The sequence below is a fragment of the Triticum aestivum genome, chromosome 7D (genome assembly GCF_018294505.1).
Source record: "Triticum aestivum cultivar Chinese Spring chromosome 7D, IWGSC CS RefSeq v2.1, whole genome shotgun sequence".
NCBI classification, from domain to species: Eukaryota; Viridiplantae; Streptophyta; class Magnoliopsida; order Poales; family Poaceae; genus Triticum; species Triticum aestivum.
Window position 1 is genome coordinate 511,677,546 of NC_057814.1, and position 26,742 is coordinate 511,704,287.

The 26,742-nt window shown below is 45.1% G+C and overlaps 3 protein-coding genes and 1 long non-coding RNA gene across 27 annotated transcripts; 2 read left to right on the forward strand and 2 right to left on the reverse strand.

The window, feature by feature from the left end:
* Positions 1-1,790: 1,790 nt before the first annotated feature.
* LOC123165999 (uncharacterized) lies at positions 1,791-15,077 on the reverse strand. Of its 8 annotated transcripts, none has more exons than XM_044583759.1 (4): positions 14,785-15,077; positions 14,509-14,696; positions 13,859-14,024; positions 1,791-4,478 (listed from the first exon to the last, which is right to left on the reverse strand). In XM_044583759.1, exon 4 carries the CDS (start codon positions 3,507-3,509, stop codon positions 2,442-2,444), a length of 1,068 nt encoding a protein of 355 aa, XP_044439694.1. In that variant the 5' UTR covers positions 3,510-4,478; positions 13,859-14,024; positions 14,509-14,696; positions 14,785-15,077; the 3' UTR covers positions 1,791-2,441. The 8 variants fall into 8 exon arrangements, 6 of the variants coding, with proteins under 6 accessions (XP_044439694.1, XP_044439693.1, XP_044439692.1 ...); XM_044583758.1 differs by having other exon boundaries at positions 14,509-14,619; positions 14,785-15,074; XM_044583757.1 differs by having other exon boundaries at positions 14,509-14,619; positions 14,745-15,032.
* Positions 8,345-16,562, forward strand: LOC123166000 (uncharacterized). 13 transcript variants are annotated; one of them, XR_006483318.1, is made up of 10 exons: positions 8,348-8,743; positions 9,001-9,191; positions 9,267-9,485; positions 9,639-11,331; positions 11,436-11,522; positions 12,188-12,330; positions 12,932-13,012; positions 13,090-13,151; positions 13,816-13,963; positions 15,799-15,989. It is a non-coding gene; the product is annotated as an uncharacterized lncRNA (long non-coding RNA). The 13 variants fall into 13 exon arrangements; XR_006483314.1 differs by adding an exon at positions 16,018-16,562 and having other exon boundaries at positions 8,345-8,743; positions 9,001-11,331; positions 15,799-15,933; XR_006483313.1 differs by having other exon boundaries at positions 8,346-8,743; positions 9,267-11,331.
* Positions 16,563-19,054: 2,492 nt separating this feature from the next.
* LOC123166464 (pentatricopeptide repeat-containing protein At2g22410, mitochondrial) lies at positions 19,055-24,613 on the forward strand. Of its 5 annotated transcripts, XM_044584271.1 has the most exons (6): positions 19,055-21,196; positions 21,287-21,353; positions 22,310-22,443; positions 23,915-24,014; positions 24,130-24,268; positions 24,362-24,613. In XM_044584271.1, the coding sequence occupies exon 1, from the start codon at positions 19,057-19,059 to the stop codon at positions 20,986-20,988; it is 1,932 nt and encodes a 643-aa protein (XP_044440206.1). In that variant the 5' UTR covers positions 19,055-19,056; the 3' UTR covers positions 20,989-21,196; positions 21,287-21,353; positions 22,310-22,443; positions 23,915-24,014; positions 24,130-24,268; positions 24,362-24,613. The 5 variants fall into 5 exon arrangements, with proteins under 5 accessions (XP_044440206.1, XP_044440205.1, XP_044440204.1 ...); XM_044584270.1 differs by having other exon boundaries at positions 22,310-22,901; positions 23,915-24,268; XM_044584269.1 differs by having other exon boundaries at positions 23,875-24,268.
* LOC123166466 (probable methionine--tRNA ligase) lies at positions 23,616-26,131 on the reverse strand. Its single transcript, XM_044584272.1, has 10 exons — positions 25,859-26,131; positions 25,621-25,764; positions 25,202-25,292; positions 25,017-25,123; positions 24,815-24,929; positions 24,620-24,738; positions 24,445-24,510; positions 24,221-24,349; positions 23,998-24,141; positions 23,616-23,894 (listed from the first exon to the last, which is right to left on the reverse strand). Exons 1-10 carry the CDS (start codon positions 26,114-26,116, stop codon positions 23,820-23,822), a joined length of 1,248 nt encoding a protein of 415 aa, XP_044440207.1. The 5' UTR covers positions 26,117-26,131; the 3' UTR covers positions 23,616-23,819.
* Between the last annotated feature and the right edge of the window lie 611 nt (positions 26,132-26,742).

Below are 26,742 nucleotides of genomic sequence, written 5' to 3' on the forward strand. Positions count from 1 at the left end.
GCTATCGACGGGGATGAGAACTCCAGATTTTACCAGGACTCTGCCTCTCACAGACATCGTCATAACAAAATCCCCATGATATTGCATGATAACCAGGAATTCAACTCACATGAATCAAAAGTGGAAATCCTCTCCTCTTTCTTTTCCTCCATTCTCGGAGTATCTTCAGCTCCAACATGGAACTTCTCACTCCAAAACCTCTACCCCTCACAAACACCACAGCTACTTCACCTAGACTCACCTTTCTCGGGACAGGAAGTTTATGACGCCTTTGCAGACATGAACCTTATGGCTAGCCCTGGTCCTGACGGACTTGGGCCGGGTTTCTACCGAAAATTTTGGCCGATCCTTAAGCAGAAAGTGACAGATCTATTCACCAGCTTCTACAATCACTCCGCTGATATCTCATGTATTAACCGAGCTTACATTGTTCTCCTTCCAAAAGGGGATGCCCTCCCTTCTCTTGGCGCTTTCAGCCCTATTTCGCTTCAAAATTGCCCGGTTAAAGCACTCGCCAAGCTTCTCACAAACCGCCTCAAACCTGTTATCGCACTGCTCGTCCACCTTGATCAAACAGGTTTCCTTTCGGGTAGGATAATCTCGGAAAACTTTCTATACGCCGCAGATGTTCTCAAAGTTTGTGCCAGAACCAAAGTGCCCACACTTGTGATTAAGCTCGATTTCTCAAAAGCTTTCGACTCAGTTAACTGGCCCTCTCTCCTCTCCATTCTCAGGGTCAGAGGCTTCTCGGAAAAATGGATTCTCCGGATTGACACCCTGCTCCAATCTGGAAAAACCGCAACGAACGTCGATGGAAAATCGATGGCGCGAATAAATTTCCCAATCTTTCACAGGACAAACTCAGCAACTCACAGTCCAATATCCAGTCTACACCAAATAACAGACGAAAGAAACACAGGCTTACGATCAGGTAGATGCAAACCGGCGAGAACTACACGTACGTCTTCAAGTAGAAGAAGCGCATGGGCGATTCTACTAGAATCGGTAGTAAATTAGAGGGCGCGCCGTCTAATATCCTTGCCAAGAAACACAAGCCCTAGATGGGATTCTTGATTGAAGCGTGCCGCCGGAACCTGGCGGATTATCCTCTGTTTGTAATTAACACCAAAAAACTAGGACGTCGATAACTGCCACACGTGTGGCAGGAAAGGAGATGCACCACACGTCTTTAATGCAAATAGATTGCCACGTCATGGCATGCATGCATGCGAGAATCTTTTCGGATTTTCAGTTTTTAAAATGTTTTATCTCTTAAATGAAAAATCCGATTGAAGATCTGTTTTCACCATTAAATCCCTCGCGACGAGATCTTCAAAACTAGATCTCATATCGATATATTTCGGCGAATTTTTTTTTTGTTAAAAGTTGCCATGTCTATTGCACATGAATTGCCATGATATTTACACTGAAGTTGCCATGATATGTTTCAACTATTTTCTTTTACATTTAAAAGTAAATTTTAACATATTATAAAACGGAGAATTAAGAAACTAGACTTGCAATGCACCATAAACTAAAATTGCCATGATACATGCACTTAAAATTGCCATGGCTCAATAAAAAAAGTATTTTCATGGTCAAAGTACTAGAATTGCATCATCAAAAAACTAAAATTGCCATGATCTACAAACTAAAATTGCCACATGGCAACTTTAATTTAAGCACTATGGCAACTATAGTGTAAACATCATGGCAACTTCTGGGCAAAAAAAAATTCATCGAAACATACCAACATGGGGTCTAGTTTGAAGATCCCGTCGAGACGGATTTAATGGTGAAAACGGATTTTTAGTTCGCTTTTTTATTTAAGAGATAAAACATTTTTAAGCTGAAACCAAAAAGATTTCTGCTGATGTCATCTATTCATACGTGGCAAAATAAGTGATGATGGAGGCGTGTGAGCGTTAGTTTTTCCGAAAAACTAACCTCCCCTAGATACACGGCCGGTTGGCCCTATTAATAGTGCACGCAGGCACTAGGTACAAACGACCTGGACTCCTTCCGAATACTAGTTGGACTCTGACCTGACCACAACCACGTACTACTACTGATCCAACCCTCTCTCTCCTATCTTATTTCATCACTAATTAACTAATTTTAAAATAAGGCACACTGATCACAAAAGACAAAACAAACTAGTACTACTCACTCCTTTGTGTCCTCACGTAGATGATTTTGCATGCATGGCGTTCTGCAACAAGCTGAACAGGAACATGTCCAATGAAAATATGTGCTGTTGTCTTCCCGCAATGTAGAAAGTTGTCTCTCAGTTCAACTCCTTGATTGCTGCAATGTACAACAGTAGCTTGCTTCTTTTTCCCATTGCGTCTGGCAGGAACTATATACTTCCCAATATTTCTCTGGTTCACCTTACTAACAATACTTTTAGCGACGACATTTGGGGTCACATCATCCTCTCTTCATTGAAAAGAAATCGTTCTCGGTTTCAACCTATACCTTGCAGAATTTTTCTTGAAGACCTCAACAGTACACGTTATATTCTTTTCATCTTTGGGAAGAATGGCATAGAACTCTCCCTTATGCATAAAAGTGTACTTGTTTGTTCGTCCATGATGAAGAGCATTAACATCGTGCTGCCACGGACGCCCCAAAATAAGATGACAGACATGTAGTGGCATAACGTCGCATTCCACTTTGTCAACATAGCCATCAACAGAAAAAGGCACCTTCACCCTGTGTGGTACTTTCACTTTGCCTACATCATTTATCCACTTCATATAGTATGGTTTTGGATGCTCCCATGTTGGCAACGAAAGAGACTCCACCACATCCTTACTAATCATGTTGCTAGCACTGCCACCATCAATTATCAGTTTGCACACTTCTCCCTTGATGGTACATGCAGTTTGAAAAATACTCCGTCGTTGTCCTGGTTCAAAAATGACCTTGTCATCTCGCTGGACCTTGTGTGCTAGCAAACTCTCCATATCAGGATCATCTTGAGGATAACACAGTATGGTATTACCATGACCTCTTTCGATTCCATCCTCTAACTTAGGCGACTCATCTTCAGACTCTGAAATATATTCCGCATCAACAAGTAGAACCCTTCGTTGATTGGAACATTCATGCTTCATGTGTCCACGTCCTCCACACTTGTGGCAAATAATATTATGGTGATGCGATGACGTCGCACTAGACGAAACCTGAGAAACCTCCTTTGGCGCAGCCGCCACTTTGCTATGTTCAATGCTTCCCGACTTATAAGGAGTCGGTTTAGCACTAAACCCACCATCAATAGGAGAAAAACCACGTCGCCCACTGTTGTAAGTTGGACGAGTCTCTGAAGCTTGCTTCTCCAATACCCAACGTTCAGCACGCTCCGCTTGATGAAGCAACTCATGAATATCATTATATTGCATTAAATCAACACGGTCACGAATCTTTTCTTCTAATCCCTCAAAGAAACGTACCATGGTCGCCTCCGCAGACTCACGCACAGCTGTACGGATCATCAAAACTTGCATCTCTTTTTAGTACTCATCAACTGATTTTTGTACCTTGCACTAGACGACGCAGTCTACTATGAAGCTGGCGAGTGTAATAAGCAGGCACAAAACGTTCCCTCATGATTCGCTTCATGTCAGCCCATGTCGTTGGTCGCTCATGAGTACGGTTTTTATTATCCCACCATACAAGAGCATACTCTATAAATTCCATTGATGCAACACGAACCTTCTTCTCTTCAGAGTAGTTGTGACCATCAAAAATCTGATTTACGCGTATCTCCCACTCCAAATATTTCTCCGGGTCAGCACAACGTCCCGAGAATTCAGGTATGGTTATCTTGATTCGACCCAAACCATCATCCTCGTGGGCACCATTGCCGCCATAGTCACGGCGCCGCCCGGCATGGCGGTGAGCCCCAGCATCATGCCGTGGTCGGTGAGGTAAGCCTCCACGGGTATCGGAATCCTCAGAAAAATCACCATCATCGTCGTTGTCGCGGTCACGACGTCGTCGTGGTGAGCGGGACTGTCGGGGTGCCACATCTCCCGCCTGAAGGCGCTGAACTGCTGCGGTGAGCCGATTAAGACTCGCAGTCACCACCTGTAGACTATCAATGCGCTGTCGGTCGCTGGCAGTCAAACGCTCGTTCAACCTGTCCTCGACGCCAACAATATTTGCAGACAACTCCTCAACCTTTGTCCCAAGCTTCTTGTTCGCTCCCTTGATCGACATCAGATGGATACGTAAATCATCACTTATATTCAGATCCTCCGGAAGTTCATCGCCCTCCTCATGATTAGATTTCTCATGCTGCGAGTTCACCATCTTTCAAACAATTGAATCAAATAGCCGAGAAAAAAAATGTACCGTGATCAACCTTGCTCTGAATACCACTTGATGCGAACGTCGACAGAAAATCGATGGCGCGAATAAATTTCCCAATCTTTCACAGTACAAACTCAGCAACTTCCAGTCCAATATCCAGTCTACACCAAATAACAGACGAAAGAAACACAGGCTTACGATCAGGTAGATGCAAACCGGCGAGAACTACACGTACGTCTTCAGGTAGAAGAAGCACATGAGCGATTCTACTAGAATCGGCAGTAAATTAGAGGACGCGCCGTCTAATCTCCTTGCCAAGAAACACAAGCCCTAGATGGGATTCTTGATTGAAGCGTGCCGCCGGAACCTGGCGGATAATCCTCTGTTTGTAATTAACACAAAAAAACTAAGGGTCTGTCTAGGACACATCTAGATGTGACATAGTTATGTCACATCATCTAAGTTGATGTCCACTCTGTTTGTGGTCTATTTTTTTTATCCTAGTTTTTTTATTTTTTGTTGCTACATTATATACTTGTAGAAGCTTAGGTGTGACATCCTTATAAAATATCTAGATGTGAATTAGACAAACGGAAAAACTAACCTCCCCTCGATACACGGCCGGTTGGCCCTATTATTGCACGCAGGCACTAGGTACAAACGACCTGGACTCCTTCCGAATACTAGTTGGACTCGACCTGACCACAACCACGTACTACTACTAATCCAACCCTCTCTCTCCTATCTTATTTCATCACTAATTAACTAATTTTAAAATAAGGCACACTGATCACAAAAGACAAAACAAACTAGTACTACTCCTTTGTGTCCTCACGTAGATGATTTTGCATGCATGGCGTTCTGAATCGTGGCTCCACGTCGTCTGGTGCCACAAGCTGAACAGGAACATGTCCAATGAAAATATGTGCTATTGTTTTCCCGCAGTGTAGAAAGTTGTCTCTCGGTTCAACTCCTTGATTGCTGCAATGTACAACAGTAGCTTGTTTCTTTTTCCCATTGCGTCTGGAGGAACTATATACTTCCCAGTATTTCTTTGGTTCACCTTACTAACAATACTTTTAGCGACGACATTTGGGGTCACATCAGCAATCCTTCTAAATGGCTCTCCAGGACCTTGGATCCAATGTAAAAATGGCTTACGACAGGGCGACCCTCTCTCCCCCTTTTTATTCATCATCGTTGCGGACGTTCTCCAACGAATGATTATTGATGCTTGTGATAACCACCTCATTGCTCACCCTGTCACAACCTCCATGCCCAGCCCCGTTCTGCAATACGCAGATGACACGTTAATTATTATCAAAGCTGAAACGGATGCAGTAGCTCACCTTAAACACATCCTTGATGACTTCTCGCTTGCCACTGGCCTCTCGATCAATTTCCAAAAAACCACGGTAGTCCCCATTAATGTCGACTCTGACCTTGCCTCTCAAATGGCAAACACGCTCGGCGCCGAAATTGCGGCCTTCCCCCAAAAATACCGCGGCCTCCCCCTCTCCCCCCATAAACTCCAATCGACAGCTTTTCAGCCAATTATAGACCAATGTGATATCTACCTAGCCGGATGGCGTGCTTTCCTGCTGTCTCGAGGAGGTCGTCTTGTCCTTCTCTCAGCCGTCCTGGATAGTCTGCCGACCTACTTTATGATGTGTTTCTCCCTGCCCGTCAGTGTCCTCGAGGAGATAGACAAGCGTAGGAGGATTTTTTCTGGTTTAACGACGACTCCTTCTCTGGGGCTAAGTGTCTGGTTGCGTGGGACTGAGTTTGTATGCCAAAGCTTGCGGGTGGTCTTGGGGTCAAAAACTTGCGAGCACAATTTTTTTGCCTTATGTTGAAATTTGCATTCAAATTCTTGCATTCCCCTCTTTTTCCTTGGAAGGATTGGCTCCTCAACCATTCTCCAATGCATATAGGTCTTGGCAAAAATGCCTCCTTCCTTGGTCGTGCCATTTTTAGACACCTCAGTTCTCTTCGTGAGATATCATGTGTGACCATTGGGAACGGTTTATCCACTTTCTTCTGGTTAGATCATTGGGTCTCCCAGAACCTTTGTGCATTGCTTTCCCGGCGTTGTTTTCACACCATACAAAGCCAAATGCATTCGTAGCCACTATATCGATGGATGGGATTGATCTGGGCTTGCGTAGCTGGCTAACCTTAACTGCTTCCAATGAACTTGCTTCCTTGAGATTACTGTTGCAAGATGTCAGTCTGTTGAGTGCCCCCAACGCTAGGACCCTACTTAATGGCGCCGCCTTCACCACCAAGGGCGCCTACGACGCGATGGCTTCTCAACTGGCTGACCCTACTCTTGCTCGTATCTGGGACTCGTGTGTCCCCAGCAGAGTGAGGGTGTTCGGCTGGCTTTTCTACCTCGACCGGCTCAACACACGGGCAAACTTGCACTGAAAGTCCATCATCGACTCTGCCGCTTGCCCCCGATGCGCTGTTGCGTCCGAAGACCAGGCACACCTCTTCTTCCACTGTCTGGCAACTCGTGCCATTTGGGATGCCATTGGTCTACACCCTTGCTCTGCCCCCTTTGCACATCTTTGGGTCTCCCATGGGCACCCGGGTCTCCCTGAGTCAGTGTGGCCTCTCATTCTTCTTCTTATCATTTGGAAAATTTGGGACGCTCGTAATGCTAAAACTTTTAGGGATCTAGATGTCTCACCCCATGATGTTACTAGGGGCATCATCGCGGATCTCACATTGTGGTCTCATCGCCTTAAGAAGGTGGAGGACAAAGTTCACGCCGGCCTGTGGCGGGACTATTTTACCTCTCGCCTTGTCTAAGTTTGTAACAAAATACTTTTGAAATATATTCAGGTGGGGAGTCCCCCCCCCCCGTGACAGTTTCAAAAAAAAAACCTTGGTGGCTGCTGCAACCACCACTAGAGATGCCTTGGGGAGAGCAAACTTGAACTCTGCCCAAGGTCGATCTCGGTCCACCCGATGTAACCAGGCCCAGCGAGCCTGCATAGCGACATTGAGCCACCTGAGGCGCGGTATTCCCAGGCCTCCTGCCCAACGTGGCATGCACACCTCCTCCCAAGCCACAGAGCAGTGCCCTCCATTAGCTTGAGCTTTACCGCACCACAAAACCCCTCTGATTATCTTGTTCATGGCCGCTATCGTCTTCATGGGTAAGTCCAGAGCAATCATCGCATGTAGAGGGATCGAGCAGAGAACCAAGAGGACCAAAATGAGTCTGCCACTTTTAGGTAGGGTCGCTGCCTTCCAGGTGGGCAGGCGAGTAGCCAGCTCCTCCACCAATCCGCTTAGTTGTGCCGCAGAGGGTTTCTTCAGACATAGGGGGAGGCCGAGATATTTGCATGGGAAGGATCCAATGCTGCATCCCAGGATACCCTCCACGCGCCCCACCTCTTCCTCCGAGCATCGTATTGGCATGGCTGAGGTATTCTGCATATTAACCCGAAGGCCGGACGCCATGCCATACATCTCCAAGATCCTTGCTGTGGTTGTTAGCTCGAGGTCCACCGGTTTGATAAAAATGATCACATCATCTGCGAAGATCGACATTCGGTGCTCAAGTCCCGTGCGCGCCAAGACGTTTGGTCTTGACTTCGCGTAACAGGCTAACCTCAGCTATTGAAAGTGAACTTGTTTATATTAACACTTTGTTGCGGCATGTCTCTCTTTCAGGTCACTCTGATCGTAGGACCCTGGTCAACGGTGAACAATTCACTAGTGGGAATACTTACAAGGTGCTCAAACACGCGACTTTCCTCGCCTTAATCTCCATCGACGGGTCTGTGGATCGTCTCCTCTTCGCCTTTCGCTCTGGTGACCGATGGTGGAGAGGGCCTAGTCTCTACTTCTAATGTCTCAGTTGGTAGTCCGCGTTCCGGGTTTTATTTTCGTCCCACCTAATACGGTCTTTTTTGGTACTTCTTTGATACTTGCTCCCACCTCCCGCTCAGCCGCAAAAAAACCGAAGAAAACCCCGCGATCGAGTCCCGCGGACGCCTAACCTCCCTCCATCATTTTTTTTCTCTGCCCTCGTTCGCCCGCCGCCTCCCTTCGTCCCTTCGCCGCCACCCCTCGATCTATTCGCGACGCGAACGCCGCCGCCTGGCAGATCCCAGGCGCTAGCCGCGGATCCCTTTGCCGGCTCCGAGGGGTCGTGGAGGCGCCGCCGTCGAGGTCCTAAAGGAGGCGCCGCCGCCATCGTTGTGGACCTCCGGGTGGCCATCGGGACACCTCTGCTGAGGTACGCCTTCGCCTTCGCACGCTGCCGACCTCCCAGAGGAGACGCCGCCGCCATCGACCTCCAAGAGGAGACGCCGCCACCACCTGCGCTAAACCCTAGGCATCAACCACCGTGCTCCCGTCGTCTGGTTCCTCCTGCGTTCGCCACCATGCGATCGACTTCCTCCCTCAGGTTCATCTCCCCTCTTTTCTCTGTTTGGTTCAAGACGGAGAGAATCAGATCTGAGACGGAGAGAATCAGATCAGGATAGAGAGACGGAGATGAGGATTGAGGCCATGGGATCCCTTTGTGACTGCAACTTATACATGAGCTCAGTTTAGATCCCTTTGCTAGAAAAAAGAACGCTGCATACAGCAATGATCTTATCTAGATTAATGGTTCTCTGATTATTCTTTTGATTCTGAGTCATCAATGTGTTTTTATTGTAGGTTCTTGTACGGAATATACCACCAGACCCCGATGAATCAGTTAGCAAGCTTGTGGAACATTTCTTCCTTGTCAATCATCCTGATCATTATCTGAAACATCAGGTAATCACTAAATTTTGGAACATCTCCCATTTGAAGAATCATCTGCAAATTCAAATGTAAGGAAGTGTGCAGTGCAAGCAATTATCAGGGTAAATCTATTTCTCAATTATGTATTTTTACCACTTCATCAGGAGTGTAAACTGATACTATTTCCAACTACAAAGTGTTGGCTCCCCAGGAAGAAGGAAAGGTCAGTCCAGACATGACATTTAACTCTAATAATGGAGGTACGTAGTGCCTACTGCTCCCTTGTCCCTTGCTACCGTCTGGGGATGCTCGGCTCGCCAGCGATGGGGATGTTCGGCTCGCAGCCCCTGCTCTCATTTTCCTCCAGCCTCTGGTAACCCTCCTCCTCACCCGCCTCGCCGAAGCGGGATTCACAGGTTAGTTTAGTTTGGAGGGATTTCCTGTGGTTGTGCGTGAATCCAGTGTTCACTGGGCTTGTATGTTTCATCCCTAATATGCTAGCTCCTGCCTAAACACGCATTAGAGAATCTCATGTATGTAAGAGAAGATACACAAATGTGGTTTTCCAGGGAGCATCAGGTACATCTTATGTGGGGATGAACCATCAGCTAAAGGGAGTGATAGGAAAATATTTTGTTGAATGCAATGGGAAGGCGAAAAACGACACGCCTTGGCGAAGCAACTCTAAGATTCGGTAAGGCTAATCAAGTCTGCAATCAAATCCAAGAGCAGGGGCATAGAAAAACGTTAAAATACTTTTTAGCTATTGATTGAAGTGACTGGTAATTAGTAGCAGGAGCAACAGTTGTAGTAAGAACCTATCTAGGCATATTTTCTCTCTTTCCTATCACATGGCACATTGAATAACTTTATAGTACAAATACATTCACATATGTTATTTTAAATTATCATGTCATGGAGGTTCTCGTTATTTCGAATCTTTGGTTGGAACCTTCATTTTGTGTTATTAAATGCACATGGTATTCAGTTATCTCCATTATGGTGAGAAGACTTTGATCTTGATATATCAGATTTAAGCCTCTTACACCATAGGAGGTCCTCCTTTTGGTGATATTCACTCATATGTCATTTTAAATTATCATGTCATGGAGGTGCTGGGTATTTCGAATCTTTGGTTGGAACCTTCATTTTGCGTTAAATTCACATGGTATTCAGTTATCTCCATTATTGCCAGTAGCAACGCACAAGCACTTTCTATTAAATGCACATGCTATTTTCTTTTGTATCATGTCATTTTGTGGTCATTAACAATCAGATGGATGAAACTGATCTTGTTTTGTGCATCATGGATTTTCCTCAACTGAATGAGTAGAAACATAAGTGTGTAATGTAGTAGCCCCTCTATTCCATTGTTATAAATATTATAGTTTTTCAATCTGCTGACCTGATCGTAACAGCTGTTTAAAAGGAAGTGATCACATCACTATTTAGATTTTACTTTTTTTTTGTATGCTTAAACATAAGATTAGTTTGTCCCCTTTCTTTTTACCCTTCATGCTAACATAATAAATACATATTTGAACTGAATTGGTTGTATTACATATGCCACGAAGGATGTCGCCGCTTGAAGCTCGATTTCCATCAGCCCCTCTTTTAATTCACTTGCATTGTTTCAGCTTTGCATTGTACTTCTTTGACGAATTACCTCATCCAATCGGCTTTAATTCGGAGCGTCAGTCTTACTAATTATCATTGCCTTAACTTTCCATATGAACCTCTTACAGGAAACAAGAACTCCTATTTGTCTGTAGTACTGCCCATGAGACTCAACCTTGTTTTACCTTAATTATCATGGTGTGCCTTTTTTTATAATAGCTCACCATTTTGTTAGTGGCAATAAAATGCATCTTTAGGCACACCTATAGCGCACATGTGATGATGTACAGATGAAAGAAAGATCTTAGAAGCTGAGAAGCCGAGAGCTGGAGGAACAAGGAGAAGCTAAAAGGACAGAAGAAGTCAGAGCATGTGGAGCTGTTGGGCAAGCAGAGTTCTATCTGGGTATTTAGGTAGCTGAGGATAAAAGGGAAAAGGAAAATGTTGACGATATAGTTACTCAATGCTGAGAATGTTGCATGCATACTTTGTTGCCTATATATCATTGGCTTTGTATTGATCCAGGCAAGAACAAATCAGACGGAACAAGTTTGCTACGGGTGGGTGTGCATCAAGCTGCTTCGTTGCCGGCGGCGAGTAATCTCACACATGTTTATGGCGCATATGTACCAGAAAATTCAAATGGTACTGCCCGATGCGCCTTTCATACGAAACAGTTTATGCTTATGGGTGTTCATCTTTGTTTCTGTATACAGCTTACGGCTTTTTTGTTGATCCCTTCCCTGTAGGTTCTGATCATACGTCCGAGGGGAATCAGGTAGGGCTTGATGCGCCTTTCATACGAAATGTTGATGAGAATTACCCAAGTAGTCCAGGTATGAGGCTGTGCGGATATAGTAATCATAATTTCCAGTGCCATCGGCATGTTCTAATAAATAAGATGGGAAGTTCAGAATAATGTAACATCGGCATGTTCTAATGAATAAAATAAGAGAAGGTTGGGGGCTTAGTAATTACATAGTCAGAAAAGAGGGACTGTGGTGGATTAGAAGATATTTATATGTAGCTGCAAGCATATGTATTTGGATTGTCGGCTGAACAATGTTTCAGCTGAAGATCTCTGAAATTATAACCATCAGTTCCTAATAGCTTACAGCTGGTGTGATGAGCCACACAACCGCTTGTTGTGATGTACACTTGCCTCATCGAAGCACATATATTATAAATTAACTGAAATATAGTACCTTCAAATCCAATGTGTAGTAAATGTACTATGGTATGTGCAGCAACATCTTTTAGTTCATCAAATAGAACCTAGGTTCATATTAGGCTAGCCACATATTATTTGAGCACACCAGTAACTTAACAGCATGTCCAACATCTTGAATTGTTAAGCGATGAGTGTTTATGTGATAGCATGTCAGGTTAATAAAATCAGGTAGCAACCACAACCCAACATCCTAAAAACGAGGTTACACGATTACCATTTGAATAGTAGCATTTTGGAGAAAGCACTAATATGCACTTAAATTATGCACAGATGCATGTCAGGTTGTTCGCTTGGTCTGCGCCAACGAGCATCTCCTACAAGTCATCATCTCTCTCTTTGTCGGCTCCATGTTGTAGCCTGCTAGGAGTCCTACCTTGCCATGGAGCATGTCCTTTGTCATGGGTCATACTGAGGTGAGTGCTGGTGTGGGATTTGATGTGTTAGTAGATTGGGACGTCGGCTTCTTGGTGTGGTTTGATGAGATGGTGGTGATATGGTCTGGAAGGGGGCATGTGTGAGGCGAGAGAGAATAACGGGCAGAGTCATTCATATATAATACTAAAATCCTACCCTTCATAAATTAGATTTTTCGACGATAAGTAAGTACCTAAGTCTATGTTATGTTTAAGTTAAAAGTAAAATGTCTATGTGGGCCATACATACACCGATTAATAAAGCAGTTAGTACTTAAATTGACCGTCAAGTCCTATGTGCCTTAGGGGTAAGTTTTAATCTCCACCATTGACTCACTTAAGGTGGGTATACTGAAGCAGACCCCTTATGATTATGAACGGTTTATAAAGTTGAAGGATGAAACTTGAACGAACACAATTCTGAGGTTTGTAAAGTGAAGCCAAAGACAAGTTCGAGGGGTAATATGGACTTCTCTCAAACTATATTATCAGAGGACAATGAGGGTCTTGAAGACAATGAAAGCGATGAGTTTCTGCTGGTTCTGTTTTGTTGTAGGCGAAGTTCTTAATTATAATTATCAATGTGTTTGTTTTTCTTAAGGACGCAGTGACATGCAAGGCGAGGGAAATTGAAGCCAAAACATGCAGGACGGCCAGGAGTGTGCCATTTTTTCTATGACAGGTTAGTGATTTTATCCTTTTTGTATTTTTTACATTGCTAGGTACAGTAGTTTATATGAAATGATTTGTTAATGGCAGGGGGTGGTTCTTCAATCTTCAGGGAATCAAGCGGTAGCATCAGATGCTGACATGCATGGAAGGTAGCAGTATATGTATTTGTAGCAAATCATCATCGCCCATAAATAAATCATCTCTTGCCCGCTTCCTCTGTCCGGTTGTCAACTCAAATTGCTTTGGTTCACAAATTCGTTTCATCGTACATCTAGGTACACTAGAACTGAGAGACTACTTTCCTTGAAAGGCTTATGCGAGTAAACTGACAATAGTATTCATCCAAGATGCAGTTGTATATGTATCTTCATAGAGATGTAGATGCATAGATAGTTAAATAGTGCACATGTTCATTGACAGGGATGTAGATGTAGTATACAACCGAGGTTACATTGACAAGTTGGTCCATGATGCTCCCAGGAAAAAGAAAATATGATATATTGTTTCACACTATCATCCATAGTGAAACTTGTATTTAATATTTCTTTGTTTTGCAATGCTGAATATTTTGGGAACACACAGTAAGATGTAATCTACGGATTCACCAAATCAGCTTGAACATTGTTATCATGCTTCGTATGATTTGGTAATGATTTCAGAACATGGAATGGGGCAAATAAAGTTGAAACCATGTACTGTTCCTCACAAAAAAACAGTTACTGTCGAGAGGTTTCATACTGACATTATTTCTTACCAACTAATGGTGCATTACTCCTGCCATGATAACAGCAGCTAACTACTCCATGATTACAGCAGTAAACATTGATAAGAGTACAAGCATTGGAGGAGTACTCACCACATTCGAGGAAGTCGTCATCATGGTGGTGGTGGTCGAGGAAGTCGTAGGTGCTGGTGGCATCATCACGGAGCAGGCACCATCTTCTCCTCGACTTAAAATGTGGTACTCCATGTACTCCCACTTGTTAACTTTCTGAAATGCAGATCCACTCCAAGAATGTGCTCTGAAATGGAAGTAACATGGAGTATACTCTAAAAATCAGTATGGTTTGAGCCCACTAGATCAATCAAAGTTCTCCAGCATGATAAAAAGAATACTACAGCATGAGTATTACAGCAGAATCAGTTTGGTTTGAGCCAAGCAAGAGTACTAAAATCCTGACAAAAAGAATACTACAGCATGACAAACATGATTTCAGAGATGTTGATTTCAGTACTTACAACCCATTGATAAACATGATTTTCAGAAATGTTGATTTCAGTTAAACTACAACATTTACTCCAAGCAAATACTCTAAGAAACAATACAAGTACTCCTACAGTACTGAAAGTACTCCTGTAGTACAAATACTCTAGGGGGAATGTACTCCTACAGTACTGAAAGTGTACTCATGTGAGTACTGAATTTACTAAATTCAGAGGCATCAAAATGCTCACACCCAAGTTCAGTCATCTACACATGGAGTAGTGCAACCGAGTGGTCTTTACCATGCCCGAATCGGCGAGTGGTAGTGGCAGCAGCAGCCGCATTGTCCAGGAGCAGCAGCAGCCTTTCCAATCTACTCCCGCGGCAGAGAGCAGTTCTTGACCACAGTACATCTACATCCATATTCCATCCACATCAACAATCACAATCACAATCAGCTCCAGAATCTCTCCTTGCCTTTCCCCGAATCCTAGGCTCCAGAGATTGGAAAGGTGTGGGGAAAATTAAGGATGATAACCTTGCAGGTCAACCATGGGGAGCTCGACTTCGCGGCTGACCTGGGCGCAGGTGACGGGGCACTCGTAGCGGCGGAGGAGTACCAGCAGCGTCGGAGATGGCAGCGTCCAACACGGCGCTCCTCCTTGCAGGTCAATGGCGGCGAGGAGCGCTAGCATCCGTCGCCGCCTTCCTCGAGCAGGACAAGGCCGCCGTGCCCGCGCTTCTCACGCTCCTACTCGACCTCGCTAAAATATCCAACTTTGGCTCGACTGTGGCGCAGAGGATGCGGGCGAGAGGGAGAGGCGACGCAGACGAGAAGGCCCGGCGGCGACGCCTGAGGAGAAGGGCGGCGACGCGGTTGAGTCGCCGACGCGAGTGAGTGGGAGGTGCGTCGCCGCCGCGGGCTAGGGATTTGGTGGAGTGGGTGAGCGAGGGGAATGAGCGTGAGAGGCGACTGAGTGAGTGGGTGAGTGAGTGAGCGAGGAGAAAAACTGGAAACCACAGAAATTTTGTAACGCAAGAAATGTACTACAAAACCTTCGACATTCAAAGTACCAGCATTTATTTTTGTTATCACTATATTTAAAATAATACTACTAATTTAGGAAATGCAGGGATGTGTCTGGCTATTATTTTTTTTATGCTCTGGTGGAATGGTAAAGAATCAGTTCGTCCGGTTAACACCATGAGTATTTTGTGTTGCACATTTTAAGTCCTTCGACATGAAGCTCCGTTACACGTTGCTTGTGCAAGATGTGTATATAAGCTAACAAAGAAGTTTTTATCATATACTCAAATATCATGGGAATCAAGCTAAAAACAACATTCTTGATATTTTGCGGGAATTATTATTTTTTTGAACCTTGAAAACAACAGGAGTCTCCTACTGTTATATATTACTCAAAATAAAGTACTGGGTAATTACATGGCCAAGAAGCAAATAAAAAGAAAGCAACTATGATTTACAGAGATAGGTTTGGGATGAAGCTATCAAGAAAGGAGACCAATTTAGGATTAACTCTGAATTTGAGATTTACCAAGTCAGCTTTGAGTGCGCTTTTCCAATCATACAGGGATGCAGCAACCTTGTCAAAGTAGCATCTGTTCCTTTGTTTCCAAATGTTCCAGGCGTCCGGGACTTTGATTGCATTGAACAATGGGTGTGGCCATGAAGACTTCACTGCATCAAACATCTCCTGAAGCTCCAAGTTGGTATCCCATTGAATATTGATGGAGTTCCAATAGACCGCACTGAAGGTGCACTCAAAAAATGGGTGTTTGTTCGTTTTCAGTGGTGTGGTGTTGCACAAAAGACAGGAGTGACTCCAATATCAAAATGTCTCCGGTGGAGCATGTCCCTTATGTTGACTCTGTCCATTAACATCAGCCAGGTGAACACTTTAAGTTTCACGATACACTTTGTCTTCCAGATCATTGTGATGTATGCGGGTGGCTGCAGTTCTCTGAAGAAGAAGTTGGTGAATTTCTTGGGCCGAAACTGAACATCTCCCCAACAAGTAATCCATTCATCAGCCATCATTGGTTCCAAGTAGAGATCATTCATATGATTCTGCAGATATGTTAATTCATGTAGCGCCTCGATTGATAGAGTGAGGTAAAAGTTTTTAGAAGCTTGTGGTCTGTCTTGGAATTGCACTATAGAAATATCCTCCTCCCTTGTGGAAGTGAACATGTGTGGCAGCTTGTTGGAAAGGGGTTCGTCATCGATCGAAATATCTTTCCATAGAAGAATTGTGTCGCCAGCTCTAGGAATGCAAGTTGTAAACCCTCTGTATATGTCCATCAACGAGAACACATCGTTCTGTATATCTTTCCATAAAAGAATTGTGTGAAAATTTCTTAAGCGCAACAACTAGATATTAATTTATAATAGAATTTTAGTTGGATCATCGCTCTATATGTATACATCGTTAATTTATCATTTTTATCAATTTACATTGCAAGTGAATTGGACTACGATAAACACCCGATTGTGCCCGTGCTATCTTGTTTCTACATGTGAAATTTGACATGCATTATGTTTACATCATTTACAGCAAAATATTTTCGTGGCACGTGACAAGGCACCGACATTCCCATAATATCTTATTTCTACATGTGAACTTAAACAGTCATTATGTTTATACAACTCAACAAAGCCCGTGGCAACGCACGGGCACTCTATTAGTAGATAGGTAGGGTATTAGTCTTCACAGGGGCGTCGTTAGGCGCTTGTTCTTCGAATCAGTCTTCTGAATTTCGATCCTCCTCAAGTTTGTCCATTGAGACGGATTAGACGAAGCTATAGCATAGATCCCTGTCAGCTCCTCAGGGCGGCGACGTTAGGGTTTCTCGACGTGCGTACACAACGGCGATATTTGGTTTTAGATTCTTCAGACCGATTCAAGGATTTAACGGCGATGACTGCGTTTTCAGGGCATTGGTCCTTAGGGGCACACGCACGAACACTTTCCGGCTGTCTTAAAAAGCCAGGGGGGCTTTGATATGAGAGCAACAATAGGTCAATACTTATTAGGCTTCAAAATAGTTATGAGTTAATTAGTTTAGAAGCATCAACGAATGAAGTTGGCTTCTAAAATAAGCTAAGTAGTGGGTTGCTTATGTGAATATTGCTTTTCTCTCTCGCGACCGCGTCGGGCCTCCTCCCTCCAGGCTCCCCCTCCCTTCTTCCTTCTCTCCGCCGTCGCCGGCGCCCGCGGCCGGATTGACCCTGGGGCTACTGGTGGCGGCGGCCTCCTGGCCCTTCCCCTCCCCGTCGCTCTCCGGCGCGGGCGGAGCGGCTCCGGGGGGTGCATCTAGGCGGCGGCGGTCTGGCATGGCGGCGGGGCCCCGTGGTGCATGCAGGCGAGCTACTGGACGACGGGGCGACGCGGCGGCGGGATCTGGCATCGTCTGCTCGGCCCAGATCTGGGCCCGTCGGGCCCCATCTGGGCCTGGGCGGGGCGGCGGCGGGGATGGCTCCGGTGTGGCTTCTGGGAGGCGGGGGAGATGCGACGCGTGGCTGGGTGCCGGCGGCGACGACGTCGGCCTTCTGCATCGTGGCCGGCGGGGCTTAACGAGCCCGCTTCGGGCCTGGCTGGGCCAGGGGTGGCCCGGCATGCCCCGCTGCCGCGTCCGGAGGGCTACCGCGACGACGGCGGTGGAGGTGGTTCCCTCCCGCTCGGCGTCGATGTTGCTGCTCCCATCGTGGTGAGCTTCTCTCCGGTCCTCTTGGCCTCGTGGTGGTGTTCGTAGTGAGGCGGCATGGGTGGCGGCGCTTCTGCGTTGGCGCATGGTGATGGGCGACGGTTGGGCGGTCGGTTCCGTTCGGTTGCGCGGTTGGGGTTGGAATGCGGGAGAAATCCCTGCCGGCTTCAGCTCCGACGCGGTGACACCTGCGGGTGCCACCATTCCTCCCTGGAGGGTGTCGGTGGTATCCACCCCCACCTCCCTCCGCGTGCCCGGGGAAACCTGAGGACTCGTCCGGGCAGCAGCGTCGTCGGCGTCACATCCCTTCTTGGAGGTGCTGCTTGGTACACGGCGGATCGGGCCTCGGTCTGTGGTGTTTTATTTCCGGTGGGCGCCGCGGTGGCGGGTCATCCGCGCTTTGCCAAGCTGCCGTCGTTGGCATTTGTTTCTTCTTCTTTTTCTCTTGGTGTGTTGTGCTGTTCGCCACAGCGTTATCTGTACTCGGTGTTGGTTGCTTTGGAATACAAAGCGGGGGGAAACCCTTTTTCGATAATATTGCTTTTCTTTTTGAAGTTTGAACATTGCTGGTTGGCACCATGGTGCCGGTTTCGAAAAAACATTTTTTTACAGCGCATTTTTTTTGTAAACACACACACATATATACTACATATGTGGAAAAATTCATTACATTTTACTTTCACACGTGGCTAAAAAAGACAAATATGTATATTCAAATGGGCTGTAATCTTTGTTTTTGGGCCAGAATTTTGTTTTTTTGTATAGCTTACAAATTACATTTTCCAAAAACAATAATCATGGATCCGTAGTGAATACATGCAAATTTCTGCAGAATTATTTTCGATTTTTCTGAAACTTTTAAATATGATTTTTTTTCTTTTCAGAAAAGGCACCATGGTGCCCGACGGCCCCGAGCGCACAAACTTCGCACTCGCGGCTTATGGCCTAACTTAACCCGTCAAAAGAACTGGGCCTTCGCACTCGCTGGAGGTCCTCTTGGGCTTGACGGGCCAATACTTGGGCCTTGCTTTACTAGCCCAGCTCTGCTCTTCACTCGCCACTGCCTTTTTTTGTCTAAAAAAAAAGAACTCGCCACTGCTTTTCCTCCTCGTCTCACTCAAACAATGCCTCCGCCAGCGCCTTCCCGCCTCCTGGCCGTCCTCTCCGCCCGCCCCCCTCCGCCGCTCCGCCGCCTCCTGCAGCTCCACGCGCACCTCCTCACCGCCGGCCTCATCTCCGCCCCGTCCCCACTCCCCTTCGCCTCAAGCCTCGTCGTGGCACTCGCCCACTCCGACGACCCGCGCGGCGGCCCCCGCCCGCTCCTCCACGCGCTCGCCCTCCTCGCCTCCCTGCCCTCCCCGCCCGACTACGCGCGCCCCTACAACGCCGCGCTCCGCGCCCTCTCCCTTGCCACGCACCGCGGCCTCGTCCCGCGGTGCCTCCCGCTCTACCGCTCGCTCCTCCTCTCCGCCCGCCCGGACCACCTCACCTTCCCCTTCCTGCTCAAGGCGTGCGCGTTCCTGCAGGAGCGGGGCTACGGGGACGCTGTCCTAGGGCACGTCTTCAGGCTCGGGTTCCACGCGGACGTCTTCGTGGTGAACGCCGCGGTGCACTTTCTTGCGGTGCGCGCGTCCATGGCGGAGGCGCGCAGGCTGTTCGATCAAATGCCTGTGAGGGATCTGGTGTCGTGGAACACGCTGATTGGCGGCTATGTGCGAAGGGGCGTACCTGGGGAGGCCTTGGAGGTGTTCTGGAGGATGACAGAGGACGGGACGCTGGCGCCTGACGAGGTGACGATGATTGGGGTCGTGTCAGGGTGCGGGCAGCTGCGGGATCTGGAGCTTGGGAAGAGACTCCATGGATACGTGGAGAGCAATGGAGTGAGGTGCACTGTGAGGCTGATGAATGTGCTAATGGACATGTATGTCAAATGCGGCGATTTGGAGCGGGCCAAGTCTGTGTTCGAGAGGATTGATCGCAAAACGGTTGTTTCATGGACAACCATGATTGTTGCCTATACAAAGTTTGGGCTGATGGACGATGCGAGGAGGGTGTTTGATGAGATGCCTGAAAGGGACGCATTCCCGTGGAATGCGCTGATGGCCGGTTATGTGCAGTGTAAGCAGGGCAAGGAGGCTCTTGGATTGTTTCATGAGATGCAGGAAGCAAAGGTGAAGCCTGATGAGATTACCATGGTCAATCTTTTATCGGCTTGCTCGCAGCTTGGAGCGCTAGAAATGGGTATGTGGGTTCATCATTACATCGACCGACACCGGCTTTCACTTAGTGTTACACTAGGCACAAATCTAGTTGACATGTACGCGAAGTGTGGGAACATTGAGAAGGCCATCCATGTTTTCAGAGGTTTGCCGGAGAAAAATGCGCTCACATGGACAGCAATGTTATGTGGCCTGGCAAATCATGGACGTGCTGATGAGGCAATACAATACTTCCGGAGAATGATAGAGCTTGGATTGCAGCCTGATGAGATTACATTCATAGGGGTTCTGTCTGCATGTTGTCATGCTGGCCTGGTTAAAGAAGGCCGCGATTTTTTTTCCCTACTGGTCTCAAAATATCACCTTGAGAGGAAAATGAAACATTATTCATGTATGATAGACTTGCTAGGCAGAGCAGGTCATTTAGATGAAGCAGAACATCTAGTAAACACCATGCCAATGGAGCCTGATGCAGTAGTGTGGGGTGCTCTCTTCTTTGCTTGTAGGATGCACAGTAATATTACTCTGGGTGAAAGGGCAGCAATGAAATTAGTAGAGCTTGACCCGAGCGACAGTGGAATATATGTGCTACTGGCTAACATGTATGTAGAGGCAGGAATGAAGAAGAAGGCTGATAAAGTGAGGGTGATGATGAGGCACTTGGGAGTGGAAAAAGTTCCTGGATGTAGTTGCATCGAGCTAAATGGGGTGGTTCATGAATTTATTGTGAAGGACAAATCACATACAGACAGTGATGCTATCTATGACTGCTTGCATGAGATCACGCAACAAATAAGGCACACTGCAAACATGATTGACATTTATGCAACTGGTTGAGGCCTGCAAGATGTGATATGTTTGATTATTTTGCGCAACTCAATCATCTCGTGAGTTATGCCAGGCAATGTGCTAAGATAAGTAGGATTTGCTGATGTCCATCAAACTTTGGGCCATTACATCAGCATTATGGCTCTTTTACAGCTTACCAGTCTATGAAAATAGCAATTCCAGTGCAGATGCTCAAGGCAGTATCTCAATTCAAAAGGTACTGCTGCGCCTTACAAGCCAAAACAAATTTAAGCTTGTCAAAATTTGGATTGGTGCTTAGCTGCCTTTTTTCTTATTTCCGTACCAGTCCTTTGAATTCTGTTAGGCTGGTAAAGAGAGCAGGAAGCAGATCCATCTGTGAAGTTTTTAACTTTGTAAGTTACCCTTAAACTTTTCCTTTTCCTACTCACAGTTGTATCTGATACTGATTAAATTTGCATATGCTAGCCTCACGATTTAAGTTCGTGATTTTTTTTTTTTTTTTTTTGCAAATGACAATGTCAAATACATCACCAAATGGACCCCCTAAAAAGGGAAGTTGCAAAAGATGACTCTTATACTAAACCAAAAGAGCACTGTAAGAATTCAGTAATTTGTAGCAATATACAATTTGTTTCTGAAAATAAGCACTATTGACAAAAAAATCGTTTCAATATCTGAATATCCGACTATAGTTTATAAGTTCATCAAGAGGGATAAAACAGAATATGATATGTCATGGAATGGTGATAGCACTTAAGAGTCTGGAAAAATAGCATCTCTTCTCCTTTACCTCTAGCCATTAAGCCGAATTTAAATCTCCCGAGAGCCATTAGGAAATACTTCGTGGTCCAACAAAACTTCTTTTTAATGTGAGCATAACATTAAGACAAGTCTACTAGTATATGATTCTTTTGTATTCAGCCATGTGTCGAAAGAATCAGCAAAAACATTTATGCCATTTGGCATCAGATTCCTTACTTTGTCTATCATATTGTTCCGTATCAAAAAACATGTTATGCCATATGCCAATGTTATGGTCCTCATCTAGTGAAGCAGCCAAACTTTTGCATCTGATTTTTCTATAATGTCACAGATTCAAATCTACAGAGAATACGAAATGTCCCATTTAGCTAATTGATAGGGTTAGCAATGAGGTGATAACATTTCAGTGATACAACGAATGCATGGCACATGGTCCGTTTGATCTTGCATGTAGGAACATGATCACATCTGGTGATATTCAGGTCAATGGTTCGGGTCCACTATTGGTGGGATATGCAGAAACACACTCTTCCCTTATTTCTGTGATAATTGAACTAACCATTTCTTCCTCTCCATATTTTCCTAGCACCTCCATATCCGGAGCACGAAACGTCGCTTGCATCTGTTGGACCTGGACCTTCTCGGAGTGTGATTCAATGTCTGCTGACAGCCTATTCCTCGGCAAATGCCACGAAGATTGGACGAGCTGAGGTCAATTTGGTTAGTTCATTACCTAAACTTCTATAATCGCTAGTCAATGAAGAAACGCCATGCCAATTGTTCTGCAATTGCAGCCCGTAAGGATTGGATATTAAAGTAGTGTGCTTTCCAAAATAATAATATTTGAGCAGTAGTAGATTGTAGGATTGTATTGTTATTTGAGGGCTAAAGTTATGACCTGGAGGGCATGTCAGTAAGCTATCCATATCACTACAGGTCAGACAAAGAGCAGGTCAAGTAAGTATCTCCTTGGGATCAAGCTCAAATTCCGCAAGCGTTGCTCAATGTTGCTGGTTCCGATTCCTTCCTTTCTTGACTGAACCAAGCTTCACATAACAGCTTCAAATGAATGTGAAAATGTGATAGAATAAGGAGCAAGAGTCCAGTACTGGATTTCAAAACGCTGCTTCGAATTTCTCAAATTTGCAAGTAATATCTAATATGTACTCACGAACTTGGTAAGTATGCCATATATTATTTAAAGGTCTACTTAGATCAGAACAATACTGTATATGTTAGGTGGAAGGTAGAACAGCCCAATCGACCACTTCCCCCACCACACTATTGTACTCAAGTGGGTGGATTTGAGGTGTTCAATCATTACTGAAAAAATAAGAAATCCTGTTGCAATATTGTTTCATGCAAAATTGGTTGCAGTATTTTCTCGGATGTTTAAAGACACACACAAAAAGTTCATGCAACTTGTATGGAATAAATCCTCAACAAATCGTGGAACAATGCAATTGCAGAGCTTAGCTTGGGTCATATGGGCAATGCCCCTTCTCAATATTTTAGCCTTTCATAAAATATCTGACATTAGCTCCAAGAGCTGGAGCTACTTAAGCAACCCTATTTCTCATACAGTTTATCCACCTTTGATGGCCCCTGCTTAAATACCCTTACGCAGCATGCAAAAACAACCTATGGAACAGCAAAGATCTGCAAATCAATACCAGGCTCATCACCTATGGTTACACCAGTACCAATACAGTCGACCCAAGCACGTTTACCACAGTTCTGTGTGCTTGATGACGCAGTAAACAGCTGATTCTTTTCTCTCCTTAGGTTAGATAGAAAAGTAAGAGTTTCCTTTATTTTTAACTATGTACATCATACTTAAAACTAAAAATGTAGCACCCCAGGTGATCAGCACATGTACATCAGTTTAGGCATCTCCAACTCCCAGGTACTACAGCATGTAGTTCAGTTTATGTACATTTTCTGAACGCATCATCACTAAATCAGTAAAATATACATTGTGATTCACCCTTCGAACTCACATTTCTGGATCTCAATGTCATTTGATTAAGTATTGTGATCAACTTTGCAAGAAATATTTTGCAGCTTCCAGTTAGGCAACAACTTCATTGGCTTCTTTAATTAGCCCTTGCGTTTCTTTCGGCCTGACTGCCTGCAAATGTTTCCCTGAAGCTAGCCACTGCATCATCTTTCTGTGTATGGTGTACGGCAGGCGTCAAGGAAATGAAGGCACCGAACATACAAGGGATGAAAGTGGATACAAAGGAAGAACATGAAAAGCGTGCTAGTGCATACCAACTCTGTGAACAAAGGTACAATTTCCCCTATCCTGTGGTTTGATGGTATGAGATCCCAAGGCCTTTTCGCCTTGTCACTCTCCCCCTTCTCATCGGCGAAAGAAATATGCTCATTCGGAGAGAGATTCAGCTGTTGCAAGACCTGGGCCAGAGAACAAGACATTATAGATTTGCATGTAAACATTGCCTGAATGCAAGTAATTCAGAAGTTGGTGACAAACATCTTTTGAGAAGGACGGCATGAAAGGCTCTAGCAAACAAGCGAGAAGGTAGACAACTCCAACTGAAGTTTTCATCACAGTCGTGCAACTAGCTGGATCTTGTTTGTAAAGCTTCCAAAATTGACTCTCCTGCATATCCAGGTAGAAAACCGGAGTCAAATCCCGTGCAAGTTAAATGATGCAGAGTAGAAATGAAATCAGCAAAGGAAGGAACAAGAGCTTACTTGAAGGTAAGCATTTCCCTCACTAGAGATGGCCATTGCAATCTTCAGCCCTTGTTTTAGTTTGACCTGTTAACGGCAACGTTTATGTCACATAAATGCTTCAGATCTATGGTACTTATTCAGATTTATTCACTAGTACAATTCGGATTTCACACAATTCAGGTTAATGCATTACCTTGTCCATTGCATCAATATACTGCTGAATCAAATTACCAACAGTTTCTGCTAACGACTGACTCAATGGATGTATATCAGCATTAGGTGCTTCAGGTATGATGGAGCCGTAGCCAGCTCCTGCAGGAACAATTGAAAATAATAATATCAGCACCATCAACAAAGAAAATTTAAAAGAGAATGTTCGTCTTCTAACCCTCTGGTTTTGCGATAAAGCTTAGCACTCGATAGATGAAGTTGCCCAAATTCTTTAGCAGCTCGTTGTTATGCTTTATCTGCAAACCTCCCCATGTGAATACTGCATCTGATGCCTGAAAGTTTTACAAAATAGACCAAAATGAACAATCTCACATGCATAGAGGTTTAATATAGATAATTCAATTTAACCGAAACCTAACCTCAGGACGATTACTAAGCAAGTAGTATCGCCACACATCAGCAGGAATATTTGTGGCTTTGGCGTCATTGCCAAAGACTCCAATGCCCTTAGTTTTCGAGAACTTCCCTGTGCATGATAACAGAGTGAACAAAAAAAGAAGATGTCCAAGAATAAATAATGGCTTGAACAAAACCTGTGCGATACCTGATTCATAGTTGAGATATTCAGTCACACTAATATTCTTCATCAGAGTCCAGTTTTCACCAGTACCAAGTAGAGCAGAGGGAAACATGACCTGTAAAATTGTTACATATGCAGGAAAATAAGATTTCTATGGAAAGATAATATAAGAATTGCCTGCTACAGATCTGTATGCACTTGCACATATACTCCCTCCATTTCTAAATATAAGCCCTTTTAGAGATTTCAATACGGATGTATATATACATATTTTAAAGTGTAGATTCATTCATTTTGCTTCGTATGTAGTCCATATTAAAATCTCCAAAAGGTATTATATTTAGGAACGGAGGGAGTAGAATATATTGAAGCTTGTTAAGCAGCGTTGTACATAGAGAGGGTATTTGTATACTGGAAACTCCAAGTTGGCAAAAGAATCTCACCGTGTGGAATGGGACGTTGTCTTTGCCCATAAACTGATACAATTCGACATTCTCTGGGTTCTTCCACCACTTTTCCCACTCGGGCGTGTAGCAGGCCGTGATGGAAATATATCCGATCGGCGCGTCGAACCAGACATAGAACACCTGAACCCATTCATCACATTACTAACATTAAACACAAAGATGGGAGATGTAAACTTTCCAAATGAATCTCTGCGTGCTCAGATGAATGGCAAACCTTATCCTTGTACTTCTCGTGTGGGACAGGGACGCCCCATTTCAGATCCCTGGTGATGCAGCGAGGCCTCAGCCCTTCCTTCAACCAGGCATCCGTGATGCGAACTGCGTTCTGGCTCCATGATCCGGTCGCCGAGGCCTCGTCGATGTACTTCTCCAGCTGCTCCTTCAGCAAGGGAAGCTCCAAGAACAAGTGGTCTGTGTCGCGGACGATCGGTATGCCCTCACAAACCTGGAGGATGGTAAAAGTTAAGCACATGGAAGATCGGTAGGTGGTGAGAAGAGCCGAATAGAACCGGAGAAGGTCCCCCTGCCTTGCATCTGGGATCAATCAACTCGGTTGAATTCAGCAGCCTCCCGCATCTGTCGCACTGATCGCCCCTCGCGGTGTGATGGAATATTAGGCAAGTTCATGATTAATTCCAGTAAATAATTCATGACTAGAAGAGATACTAGCATGCAATAATCTAGCAAACTAGAAGAACAGCAAGACATGCATAACAGCAGCAAACACGTAACAATAGCTGTAGAAACAGACATGAACAGAGGATGTTGGACGTACTGATCGTTAGCTATTATGGGTGCGACAGTGTTGATGACGATGTTGGCGACGATCTGCTGCTGACGGCGATGAATACGACGATGAGTAGCACCGCCCGACTTGGACGGAAGACGACCCGTGATGACGAATTTGAGCAGTCGCGCACAGCGCTTCCCAAAAACCTAATTCGTCCTCTCCCGGTGCAGGATCGCAAAGACGAACGGTTCCGGAGACCTGCTCTCCCACGCGCCGATGCACGCCGGCGTTTGGGATGGAGTAGACTACGATGGCGGCGCAAGTTGTGAGATGAGGCAAAACCCTAGGTGTTTTTCGGTGTGTCTCTG